This window comes from Erpetoichthys calabaricus, chromosome 1, assembly GCF_900747795.2.
Source record: "Erpetoichthys calabaricus chromosome 1, fErpCal1.3, whole genome shotgun sequence".
NCBI lineage: Eukaryota > Metazoa > Chordata > Cladistia > Polypteriformes > Polypteridae > Erpetoichthys > Erpetoichthys calabaricus.
The window spans coordinates 102,626,465-102,639,947 of record NC_041394.2 but is presented as its reverse complement, the minus strand read 5'-3'; the positions used below and the strand labels follow the sequence as shown (position 1 = coordinate 102,639,947).

The window sequence follows — 13,483 nt, the reverse complement described above, 5'->3', positions numbered from 1 at the left end:
GAACATCATGGTGCTTTGGGTAGATGGTGGTGGCACAAGCCACCACCAATAGGACACCGGAAAAGAAAACAGAAGAGAGAGTAGGGGTTAGTACAAATTTTGAATGAATAGTTATTATAATGAATTGGATATACAGAGTGTCAGGATTAAATTACAGTGAAGTTATGAGAAGGCCATGTTAAAGTAATGTGTTTTCAGTAGTTTTTTAAAGTGCTCCACTGTATTAGCCTGGCGAATTCCTACTGGCAGGCTATTCCAGATTTTAGGTGCATAACAGCAGAAGGCCGCCTCACCACTTCTTTTAAGTTTTGCTCTTGGAATTCTAAGGAGACACTCAGTTGAGGATCTGAGGTTGCGATTTGGAATATAAGGTGTCAGACATTCCGATATATAAGACGGGGCGAGATTATTTAAAGCTTTATAAACCATAAGCAGAATTTTAAAGTCAATTCTGAATGACACAGGTAACCAGTGTAGTGACATCAAAACTGGAGAAATGTGTTCGGATTTTCTTTTCCTGGTAAGGATTCTAGCAGCTGCATTCTGCACTAACTGCAAACGATTGATGTCTTTTTTGGGTAGTCCTGAGAGGAGTGCATTACAGTAATCTAGCCGACTAAAGACAAACGCATGAACTAATTTCTCTGCATCTTTCGATGATATAAGAGGTCTAACTTTTGCTATGTTCCTTAGGTGAAAAAATGCTGTCCTAGTGATTTTATTAATATGCGATTTAAAATTCAGATTACAATCAACGGTTACCCCTAAGCTTTTTACCTCCGATTTGACTTTTAATCCTAATGCATCCAGTTTATTTCTAATAGCCTCATTGTATCCATTATTGCCAATCACTAAGATTTCGGTTTTTTCTTTATTTAATTTGAGAAAGTTACTATTCATCCATTCTGAGATACAGGTTAGACATTGTGTTAGCGAATCAAGAGATTTGGGGTCATCAGGTGCTATTGATAAATACAGCTGTGTGTCATCTATTAATCTATTGTAATGAAACTGAAAATGAACCAAGATTTATATCCAATGCTTTAAACCTGCGGTTAACCTGCCGTTTTAATATTGTGTCAAAGTAAGTATATACCTTTCTGTTCTTGAGTCGTAATTATATTCCACGGTTGGTTGCAGATATTTTGTGGACGCTGGTTGTACGTTTCCACTCATTTAAATAATTCATCTATTATCCGAACACTCTTATTAAAGTGTTTGTGAGGATCTGTAAGCTATCTCAGTGGCTGGCACATGGTACACCTTTTAAGTCCAACACACTCACTCATTCTCTTTAACTCCATCACTTTATATCATTTAGCCACAAGTAAGCCAACTCCATCCCTGTTACCCTGTTCAATATATACTTTCTGCTTTAATTTTGTAGCCTCTTTTCCCTGAGTCATGTTTCCTGTACATAGCACTTTCCTCCTCTTTCTCATCTGTGTCACTTCACTCCATTCCATATGTCTCATTCCCAGCATTCTAAACTATAATCCTTGCATTGTTTTCTGCATCCCTCCTTATTAGAAGTTTCCATCTTTCTTGCCACCAAACTGTGGTGTCACTTCATTCTCTAAATTCCTGTTTGTCATTGCCAATGTGGCTGTCTGTACCTGAACAATACTTTTGCAAAACTAACTTTCAAACCATTGGACTACAGTTTTTCAAGCCTCTCTGTACTTAGTAATTTAACACCATCCGACTCATAAAATACTTAGGATCAAAACAATGTAAATTAATCAGTTTTAGAACTTGAAGGCAAGGGCACAGTCCCAGGTCTGTGAGGGGACACTGATACAGTGGATTCTTCAAATCTAGACTTAAAACTCAAGGAACCTACTTCGGATTAACAACAGTAAATCCAAATCTAAAATTTTTATTTAAGGGGACTTTCATAGATTTTGATGTGATCTAAAGATATTACCATGACCTTGAATAACCAATCTGACAAGGTACGTCGTTCTTGCTGATGTGGTCAACTCAAAAGCCTGCTTGATTTTAGAAGCTGGAGTATGATAGATAATGCCTAAAGTCTTTATTGCTCTTAATAAAAACAAATGGCATTTTTTGCCTTTGTGTACAAAAAGTAACATTTTAAAAAGTTTGCCTGTCTCTTGCATTATGTTAAATGCATGGTAGGGGTGTGAAGTATTACAGCCCACTAATGAATATTTTTGAAATCTCTTTATAGAACACTTTTGAGAACTGGCTGAAGAATGGAATAGATGGAATTATGGTTAGTGAAGTGGAAACAATCAAAAATAATGCGTCTTTACTTTGGGAAGAACTGAAGAATTTGACTAGTAAATACAGTACTGAAGCCAAGCCCAGGTCGGCCTCCTCTCATTCTTCTTCTCAATACTCTGTGTTCATCCGAATAGTATGATGCTAACCTTTACTGCCACCTAGTGGTCCTAACACAGCTCACAGATTTGTCCTCCATTTTGTGGAATCTAAAATTTCCTACCAATGCTTCTGATGGTGATATGTTGGTAACTGTTACAAAAGAAAAAATAAACTCACTGTAAAATGAGTGCATGACAATGTGTGAATGCATATATTTCCCTGCACAGATTAGCGTGTCTTTCTTTTTGCTTAGGAATCACTCTGAAAGCATAAACAAAGAAACATGCTGTATTGTGGTTGAAAAAAATGTCATGTCTTACACAAAATATTTTTAGATTATATCTAAACTCTCAATGTATAAAAATGAATGCAATCGAATCAAACTGAGATCTAAACATGGTGTTTTGGAATTGCCAATCAAATGATTTTCTTTTCTTCTCTTAATTCATTCTTGGTTGATTTGTTAGATAGTTTAGGATCATGTTTATTCTAAAGGACCCATTTTTTGCTAATTTTCAACTTGCGGATATAAGCCTGATGGTATACTTCAGAATATTTTGGCATGACCCTGAACTTTTAGCTCCCTCTTTGTTGGAGCATTATCCAGATTCGTAGGCAGAAAATGAACCCCCAATCCATGACGTTCTCACCACAGTGGACATGTAATACCATTTTCAGTGACAGATTGATTTACACATGTCTATGAAATTATTTGATGTTTCTCATTAAAACAGAATTGTAGTCATTTTTTTAAATATCAAGTCTGTAGCATCATCAAAAGTTATTACAGCAATAGCAAAAAAAAAAACCAGATTAACTCAGTAAATAAAAATGTTGTATGCCGAACATCATTTCAGAACGTATCATGAGAAAAATTCAAGAATGAGGCCGACAAAGCTGGATAGCAGTAGTGAAATATGAAAAGCAAAGTAGTGTGCTCAAAACCCTGTGTAACACTAAAACACAGGCTACAGAAGGCAGCTATAAACTCTCAGAATTTATTGTCAAATTCAGAAAATCATTTACAGATGCCTTCCTAAGCAGTGCAGGGATTTTGTTTGATGGACTGCCAAACAAAGAAACAATCATGTTCAGAAATAAAGATTGTCCCATTTCTGCAACAACTGCAGAAAGGCAGATTTCCGAAACAGCAGAAAATATCCATTTTCAGCCATTAATTGCGCTGACAGATGCACCAGTGTCCATTGTGGCCACGGATGAAGGTGTGGATATTAATGACATTTCACACCTAGCTGCTATTGTGCCGGAATCTCTATAATCAAGTAACTTTGCTGCCTTAGACAAATGTACGGCACTACTAAAGGAGAAGAGCTGGTAAGAGATTTTACCATTTTTGAAATAAGAGGTAGAAGACCAGGTACAACAGATAGTGCCCCTACTATGGCTGGTAAGCAGAGTGGGTTTGTGGGTTTAATCGATTGATCTCTCAGTCATGACGTTTCACAGCATTATTCACCAGGGAAATGTATGTGCATAAATATCAAAGTCTGATTTGACCGGTGTTATGGACACATTCATTAGAATTGTTAACTTTTGTATCACTTGCTCAACTTTAACCCACAGATAATAAAAATAATAATAATTCATTACATTTATATAGTGCTTTTCTCAGTACTCAAAGTGCTATCCACACAGGGAGGAACCAGGAAGCGAACCCACAATCTTCCACAGTCTCCTTACTGCAAAGCAGCAGCACTACCACTGCGCCACCTGTCAGGTCCATAAGCAATTGGACAGTGACATAATTTGAAATAAAGCAATCGTTATGTGACTGAAGTGTAGACTTTCAGCCTTAATTTAAGGGATTTACCAAAAATATTGTATAAGCCACTTAAGAATGACAAACATCTTTATACATGGTACCACTTAACCCATTTGAATTAAAGCTGAAAGTCTACACTTCAATCACATAATGATTGCTTTATTTCAAAACTATTATGGTAGCGTACAGAGCCAAAAGTATGAATATTATGTCCCTGTCCAAATACTTATGGACCGGACTGTAGTTTGAATGCACCATTTACAAGTAGCTAACTCTCCACTGTTCTATGAAATGGCTGAGGTTTTGGAGTGGTATGCCAAGTGCTTTGATGTGAGCCACTATTTGGGAAGAGAAGCGTTTGATCTACTCAGAGCTAGAAGGATGAGTGATGGCTAGTAAAATGTATGCTTTTGACGGACATTACAGGACATCTCAGGCCAAACTGTGTCAGCTTTATTTAACACAAGGAAGGCATTTCTGGTGAATGTTAAAGTGTTTTCATGATATTCAAACTTGAAGCGCTTGTTATTTTAATTGCTTCAGGGTGCTATCAGTCCCGATTTACATCATTAAGTACTTCAAAAACTTGAAATGGAATTCTCCAGATCATTTGAAGACTTTGAGCAAAATAGCCCAATGCTTTCTTTTAATTTATTCGGTAAACCTTGAGGAGAAAAACCTGTCTTTATCCCCAGTTTGAGTGGATGGGAACTGAGGGGTTTAAAATGCTGCAGATGGAGCTCAAACTCCTTTACTGTGGGCACATGCACAGAGCTCCACAAAACACTTGAAAGTACCCGACACCGACCAGGCAGCATCCAGTTTGGCTTGTTGGATGAGTTTGCTAGACAAATTCTCATTTTTATTAAAAGCAGATTTTGCATTAATCTCTGCATTTAGATTGACTTAAATGTATGAAGAGTTTTGTTTTTTTTTTACACCTTAAGACAGAGTTAAGTGCATCTCTTAGCAAAGCTACAACAGATCATTCAGAAGGGTGTCTGCAGCTGAAATAAAGATCCTACAGGCCGGACATAGCACAACTAAGCTGTGAAAGACTGAGAAAGGGATCACACTGGAACTGTAAATCCAATTTAATGTTTAGTACACATTAACAGTAAATGTGTATGTGTGTGCACCAGTTCATACAGTAATAAATAAGATTAGTTTACCTTGCCATTAAACTGAAATTAAGTATATGCTATTGTCCACTGGTATGCCGCTTGTCCAATGCTTGTAATTTGACACTTAATATGGAAAAGATTATTGACCTTTGGTTTACGATTACCCAAAATACAAATGATGAAGCAAGTTGCAAAAGTTGTGGCCGCGTCTGAGAGCAATCCATTGGCAAACTGCTAGGCAGTTATGGAGGCAGTCCTGCCATTTATGACCCCAAACCACAGACCCAGCAATACACCACACGTTAATACAATAAAATACAGGATATTATTCCAGACCGCACCTTTACAGACTTTCTGTGCCACAATTAACTAATAAGTCAATACAATAAACTCTTCCATCCTCCAGTTGAGTGTTGCCTGCTGCCTCCTGACTCTGACTGATCCACGTGTGGCAGCGGGCTTCCTTTTATGCTGGACCCAGAACCATGCCATGTCTTCTGGGAAGCACTTCTAGGTCATAATGAAAGCAGGGAGGTCCCCCCCGCCCCAACAACACCCTCTATTGGAACGTAGGGACCCCAACAGTGCTGCACTTCCAGACTCCGTATCCCAAATACTCCTGTGGGTGTCCTGATTGGGTTTCCATGTGAGGACCGCTACCTGCTGGCCTGTTCATTATTTTATACTGGCCAGACACAAAAGTATTTTCTCGCCCTCTTTCCAGTCTGGCTTTCCATCTGGGTAATAAACCATGCTCCGTCCCGGCCAGGACACCCGTTCTTATCCTGCAAATGACAAGTTTACATTTGACCTTGTATAATACTCACATATTTCATAGCAGCCATTATTCAGCTTAAAAGCACTGGTTCAGATGAGTGGCTGACACAATATGTAATGTATATTTAACAAAGAACAATGAAAAAAAATCCTAATTTTGTCATAATTTTCTAATGGTAAATAAAATCCTGTCAGATTTTGAATTTTTAGTGCCATGACCTGTACTTTTTTAAAATGTTTTCTCTGCCTGCTTTTAAGGAATAAGAACTTGACTAAGTAATAGGCTTTGTATATCAGTAGTGTAAAATGTCCATGAGAGGATTTACAATGAAAGCCGCTCATGTTACTATGGCCCTTTTATTCTTTTCTCAGTACTCTTTAACATTGCATATAATGCCTATTCCATTCAGCTTCATTGTTATGCAGCTATATATTTTGTCATTACGGCCTGATGTTTCCAAGTTGCATTGAGTTCTGTAAAGTACAATAAGCGCCTTCACTTTATCTGCAGAGTAATACTGTATACCTGTTTGTTTTGCGATTTGTTATTTTTAATTTTATGAGTGTATACTTAGAAGTTTAAAACAAAAAGACTCCACCGTAACAATTGACACATATCACAGTTAATTTTGTATTTTCCTTCTCCCTCAATTCTCAGAATCCTCATTGGTGTGACATCCTCTAAAGATCTTGAGGAAATTGTGAAAGCTGGGAACCAGTCAGGAGTAGACCTTTTGTTGTCTGGAGTTCTACACATCTTAGGGAAAGCACCAACTGGTTCAGAAGTTGCTTTAAATGTGGAGAGATATATCACTGGACTTGGCACGGCCTGGCCTTTGTGGTCGGTGAGTTTTCTAGAGAACAATGTTGAGACGCCAACTGTGTGACACACATTTCAATGTACCTAGTAACCAATATTTTATCTACTGACCATATGATTGATCTGCTGATAATATCTGTATCTCAGTGTTTTTGTAGTTTATCTTTATAATAACTTTTTGTTGCTCATTATTCATATATGCATAGCAACTGTGTGAATAATAAAGGCAGTCAGTTCCTCAGAAAAGTATCTCTGTTGTGCATTTCTGACAGGTTTTCTCCTCTCATAGGTGGGAAGCCGCACTGTGGGTCATTTAGCATCTCTGGTAGAAGAAAGGCTTGTAAAGATTTATCAAATGATGCTGTTCACACTTCCGGGTACTCCATTCACCAATTATGGAGATGAGATTGGTCTTCAAGACCTAGAGGAAAAGGTAGGACTATTGATTTAATAACGCAAGTATGTTTCTAATATTAAAATGGACTGTTATTTTGGAAGCAATATGAAGGAGGAATGTTTACTTCTATAAAACCAAAAACAGCTTCTTTGAAATAAAAATGCTTTTAGATTTTCTCATCATTGTAATGTAATTAGGTGCTTCTGTAAGCATAGCACTCTCGTGTTTGTCACCCCATATTGAACAAGAAAGAATGTAATCCGTATCTGTGTATTAGCTACATTCTTAGTTAGGATCTGAATTTATATCTTAAATAAACTCGGCAGTACAGTACTGTCTGCTGCTGAGAGAGTAGGAAACTGATAAAGAAAAGAGGACATTCTGCATGTTTTTAAATTAAAAGTCTTTCCAACTGTTCTTTTTAGGATCAAAACTCAAAACTGCCTATGATGTTGTGGGACAATTCAAATTTCTCTGTCATGGTGAGTATTTTTAACATTCATTTTCTATGTACACGTCTTTCCTGTTACCCCCCTAGCAGTTGTTTTTATCGTACATTGTTTTAAAAGACTTCCATTAGAAAGCTGTCAGTCCTTTTTCAGACCTAAAAGTGAAATGACCAAAACATTGAAAGCATTCAGTTTGTAGTATAACTTAATTTTTTGTTTTACCATAATTAATACGACTTTTCTTTTTCTAATTCTAGGCCCAAACACAAGACACAAATTCCGTGCTGAACCTGTACAAGCAGCTGAGTGACTTAAAACTGAAAGATCGCTCCTTACAATATGGGGATTTTTATTCTATTGTTCATAATGCCAGTATCTATGCTTACTTGCGTGAATGGGACCAGAGTGAACGTTTTCTAACAGTGTTAAATTTTGAGGGTCTGAAAACTAAGGTCTCACTCATACACAACAAATTGCCAGCAGAGGCCTCAGTGGCCATCAGCACTTACTCACAGCGTAATGAGTCCAGTGTAAACCTTGCAGATTTCACACTTGAGCCAAATGAAGGGCTCTTGCTGCGATTCCCATATGTATACTAAATAGCACTGTCATACATGAGACTCTGAACTCTTTAAGCAGCATCGGCAGCAGCCTTCCATCTAAACAGGAGTTTGTGAAATTATACAGAAGACTGTTATCATATAGTCACAAATGTGTAAAATGTGTCATAGTTGAAACACTATCTAAAATTGTAGCTAAATACTACATGGATATGTTATTTTGGTTGTAATGCTGCTTAAAAAGTCTTGGGTCTTTAACAATTTTGACTTTCCTGTGTTATCTGTTTTAGAAATGTTGTTTTGTTTTTTTTTAATTTTAGCTACTACATTACCTCAACAGCTTGTAAAATATTCGGTTAAACATCTGCATTTGTCATGCTGTTCTGGTATCATGTTTTTCACACTGTAGGTTTCCTTTTTTTTTTTAAAAAAAAAAGCATTAAAATGAAACACAAAAATAAATGCCCAGTCAAAACTGCAGCTAAGAAGACATTACATTTTTAAAAGCTTGGCTTTTAACTTTTTTTCTTCGAAACATGGTGCTTCTTTCAGCTGATATGTGTATTTCTTTAACAAACAATGAGGCTACTTCATAAAATGACTGTCCCTGCATTATGGGGTATTGGATTCAAACAATGTACTATAACAATGGAAGCAACATTTTTTTTATCATCATTTACAGCAAAGGCTGTCATTCAGTGTTTGCTTCTTTTAGTGCTATACACAGAACACCCCATTACAGCACACAAGAATATAAATCAAAGTAAGAAGAGAGCAAAATTCACTATAAGATAATTGAAATACATTATATATCAAACATAAGAAATCCTGTATAGTATGTGTTGATGAATAGCACTGTTGGGTTGATGTTATCATGGTTTCTGCTGAGGACTGCAAAAAAAATGATCAATTTAAAATGTAAAATCAACACTACAGTAGCCTTTTGGATAAACCAAGTGAAAAAAGAAGAGGCATAAATCTAAAGGCTTTGAAATCAAAAAATGTCTGGCAGGTTGATACCATGAAATTAGTGATGACAGGTAGTCTAAAGTGTTGGTATTTACAGTTTTCAAAAGTAAAATAAAACCAAACACCTCAACAGATCTCTTTGCAAAGACATAAAACATTATGGCTTGTGTCCCACTATTAGCATTTAAAGAAAGAAAAAAGTCCCTGAAAATGTAAACTTTGTAGTAAAAAAAAAAAGTTCCAAATGAAATGGTTACCTTTAATCTGCCCTGCATGCCAGTCTATAAATATAGGTGGTTTATGGATCATACTGTAAACAAAAAAATGCCATGCCTGTTATTTAAGCCAAAGCATTTTTATGAAGATTGTTCCAAGCCGAGGGTTCACCTGAGGAATATCCTAATACAAATGGCATACTGAGGCTGAGAGGGAGGAAATGGCTCTTTAAATGTGTATGCTACTTATGTTTGCTGTGGCCGCCAGACACTTGCGAGGTGAGAGGCTTCACTGTCATTATAGTGAGTTATGGTCTGTTCTACTGTATTTTGCTTTGCAAAAGTCGGGCTTCATTATTGAAATCTCATTATTTGTTTTTCAATGAGGAGCAATAAACTGCAAATTAAAATTGATTGTTTATTTCAGTGATGTTGAGAGTGAATGAATGGAACTAGACATAGTGTGGTTTGGAGTGTATTTAATGTTGATTTATAAACATTAGTTGAGTTTGTACAGTAGGTGGAAAGGTGATATTCAGTTCGGTAAGTTTTAACAGACTGGTTAAGCTTTTCTTATTATTTTTTTCCTTGTTTGCTCTGTATTGGTATTACGTTGTTTTCCTTAGTAATTTTTCTGCTATTTTTTCCCAGTATAAATGAACAACTCTGATGAAAAGACATTTCTCTTTTACTATTATTATACATAAGCTTTGTAGGAGACCTTGTCAAGCTGGTGCACTGCACTTTATTGGTGTTTCAAATCATTTTAAAAAATATGTGTGCCTTACATTTCCTATGTTTATTACTTACAGTTAGTGAAGGAAACACTAAAATTAAGGAATACAAATTATATTTCAAGTAGGTGCTTCTACATAAATGTGTCAGTTTAAGAACATAAAAGAATTCCATCGACCTTTAATGTGAGGTGTGGGAAGACTGAACTACTAATTATGTAGGCTGTCATAGCCCAAAGAAGTGGTCTCAGTGCCTTACTTCTGGGACATGTGTATAGCAGGAGTTTTAGTCATGAAGAGCTGGTGTTGTATAGCATTAAAGGTGATATTGGCCTGGAAGCTGGTGGGAAAGACATCATCACCTCAGAACAACTATGGACAAAATCACAAATTCCTTGAAGTTTGTACACGGATATGGATTCAGTGAAAAACAAACAATCGCCTAAGGATAGTTTGATGGCAGATGTCAAGCTATGGCTGAAGCAAGAGGTTTAACAAAGCATTAGTCCACACAGCAGTGTAAAAAGTTATCTGGTCAACCGAGTCGTCCTTTTTTTTTTTTTTTTTTTATTGTACAAGTATGTGTGTTGCACACCATAGACCCAGACAACTTGTTTAAGTGAAGGGTTTTGTTTTGCCGTGTTAGGGTTTGTTGTGCATTTACCTGGAATGGTTTGGGTCTGCTGTTTTAATTAATGGAAAAACTAAATGCCAATATATTTAAAACACATGATCAATGGTCACAAGATGTACAGTACATCAAGCTGGTAGTGAAATCTTCCAGGATAGCATTGTCCCCATTAACGGAGCACAAGTGGCATAAATGAAAGATCATAACAAACATGTAAGCCATATAACATGACAGTCTCATCATCAGATTAGCACTTAGGAAAGATTTAGATTTGGTGCCAAAGATGATTGTATTTATCCCAAAATCAAATCATCAAAACACCCAATCATGGAACCTTCACGAAGCAATGGTGTGACATTCAATGGAGTCCCATATACTTGTGGTATCTGTGTTAAAATGTTGAAATTGTCTGGTGGTGATTTTGGTGGTGACGCAAAATCTTATTACAAAAATTACTGTGGCTCTTAAGTGTATCTCTGGGGCTTAAACTGCTTTTTTTAACCTTAAATAGGGCATTGAAGTTTTATTAAGATGGTGAAATGTTAAATTCATTATGGCCCTCGGATAATGCATTGTTAGCTAATTGCCAATTATCGTTTAGTGTGTATGTCTTGGCAGATTGTTTTTACTCAAGTTACCAAAAGCAAACCACTATTTAAGCTGTTTTATGTTATGTTTAGATAAAGCTTGAATTGCTCCATCAAAAGTAATTCAGGGTGACAGAGAGATTATAAATTTCCCAAAAAAGAAGCAAGCGTTGCTGTTTAACAAAACCAGGAAGTATTTAAGGTAAGGGAAATATTTCCATAATCGTGTAAGCTATGCTGTACCGGCATTTTATTGTTACTATGCCAGGCTTACTTTTAGGTAAGTACATTTTTGAACTGGTCAGTCTCTGTGCTATGGTGTGTGTATGGGTGTGTATTTATAAATGTAATATTCTGTAACTGTGATTAGTCATTTATAGTCATTGGGTTTTGCTTTTCAGTATGTCATCTAAAACAGAGTTTCTCACAAATGGCAGCAACTAAGTGGCTAAAATAACATAAATACTAATTGTCAATACACTCCTAGTATAAAGTTGTGATATGTGGCTGGGCAGGCAGACTAAGAGAAGCCAAGACAGGACTAGGTACGACCATGGTAATCGCATTAAATAACAGCTCAAACAAAAAAGCATTAAGGTTAATCTTTCTGGCAGTGGTTAGCCATAGGAACACTGTCCTCTGGAATGGTCAGTTTGGCAGCTGATGCCACCTTCTTCTGGGAATGAGCATGTTTATATTCTGCGGACTGGAAGAGGCTGTGAGCGGAGTCAGTCATCCCTGTTGGGTGTCTTTTCTTGAGTGCTGAGGAGAAAGAAGAAAATAAGGTTAGTGTCAGTGCCCTCTCTCGTTCCAGGGTGGAATTTTTTATCTCATCAGAGCCAGAAAGATGGTTCCCAGACAGGCATATGTAACAAAGGACAAAAGAAAAGAAAAAGAAAATAACAATAAAGAAATGACACTTGCTTATTACCTGGATTTAAACTAAATAATACCCTCCACTCATAAACAATCAAATTACAGTATCTTCTTTTACTTTTTACAAGAGATCACAAATAGAATGAAACAAAAAGGTGTAAAGAAACATGATTACAAGAAAGTTTATCAAATGTTTATTAAATTTAACAAAGAACACCCTTGGTGAACATTTAACAGGTAAGTGATATGTTCTCTCAAACTCTGGGTTTTTTGTTATGACATCGCCAATGATTTAAGTGAAGAATTCCAAGGTGAATTTCATATGATTTCCAAGTTACAAATCATCTGGGTTTCTTCTTACAGTCTCTTCCAAATGCATTAGAATTTATTCTATTCTCTAATAAATTTGTTTTTTAAGAAAGTCACAGTTTTGACAGTTGTATTCACCATTTGTTTCAGTTGTTCAGGGCAGGATGCTAACATGTTTCACATTGTGGAGTTGGACACTAAGCATATTCAGTTCACTCTCAGTTTTACTGTTTTTTCAGACATATGCTTGTAGAATTTAACTTAGCATTCTACATCATCCTCTATTCCCTGCTTGGTATCATTCAAAGTCTCTGTCATTCCTTTTTTTTCAGTTTCTCACATATCCATTGCGAACTTCATTATTATCTCCCTTAAATTGGGAGCATTTTCTGTATATTCTTTCATGCAGAGCTCTGGTGGGATTTTGTAGCCAGATGGTGTTTGTATAGGAGTTGCAGACTGAGGTAAAGTGTAACCCCTTGGTTTTGTTTTATGGACCTACAGTATGTGAAGACTCTTCAATGTCAGTCACACTTGCAGACTATGCTTCAGCACCTGACAGACTGTGCTTGTCCACTTCCTGCTTTGAGTTGTCTCCGCAAAGGCAGAGCCTGGCAGATCATGGCCTGTGTTTGTCTCTTCTTCATCTGCAGCAGCCGATAGCAACCCATATTGTAACTACTGTTTTATTTTTAATGGTTCTGTAGGCTCTTTAGTTTCTATAGAGAATTGTAGTTTCAGACAAATGCCAGATGTGTTAAAAATAATATAATTAAAGCACTGCTGTTGGAAGAGAGGTTGTCTAAGATATGCATGTCTGACAAGCAGGTGAGGCCAACGATCTGTTTTTAACAATGAAGTATACAGCTCTTGCTTAGATAACGCCTATGTATTTTGCATGAA

General features: G+C 36.6%; 2 protein-coding genes across 4 annotated transcripts in view; both read left to right on the top strand.

The window, feature by feature from the left end:
• Nucleotides 1-8,678, top strand: part of LOC114654044 (4F2 cell-surface antigen heavy chain-like) — a 46,905-nt gene extending 38,227 nt beyond the window's left edge. Inside the window, exons 5-9 of the mRNA XM_028804503.2 lie at nt 2,195-2,334; nt 6,692-6,878; nt 7,143-7,286; nt 7,676-7,732; nt 7,957-8,678. Of these exons, the coding sequence (XP_028660336.1) occupies nt 2,195-2,334; nt 6,692-6,878; nt 7,143-7,286; nt 7,676-7,732; nt 7,957-8,298 (870 nt within the window). The 3' untranslated portion in view covers nt 8,299-8,678. The remainder of the gene's footprint in view (nt 1-2,194; nt 2,335-6,691; nt 6,879-7,142; nt 7,287-7,675; nt 7,733-7,956) is intronic.
• calm3b (calmodulin 3b (phosphorylase kinase, delta)) overlaps nt 1-13,483 on the top strand; it is a 234,604-nt gene that overhangs the window by 153,349 nt on the left and 67,772 nt on the right. The gene's annotated exons all lie outside the window — the stretch shown is intronic.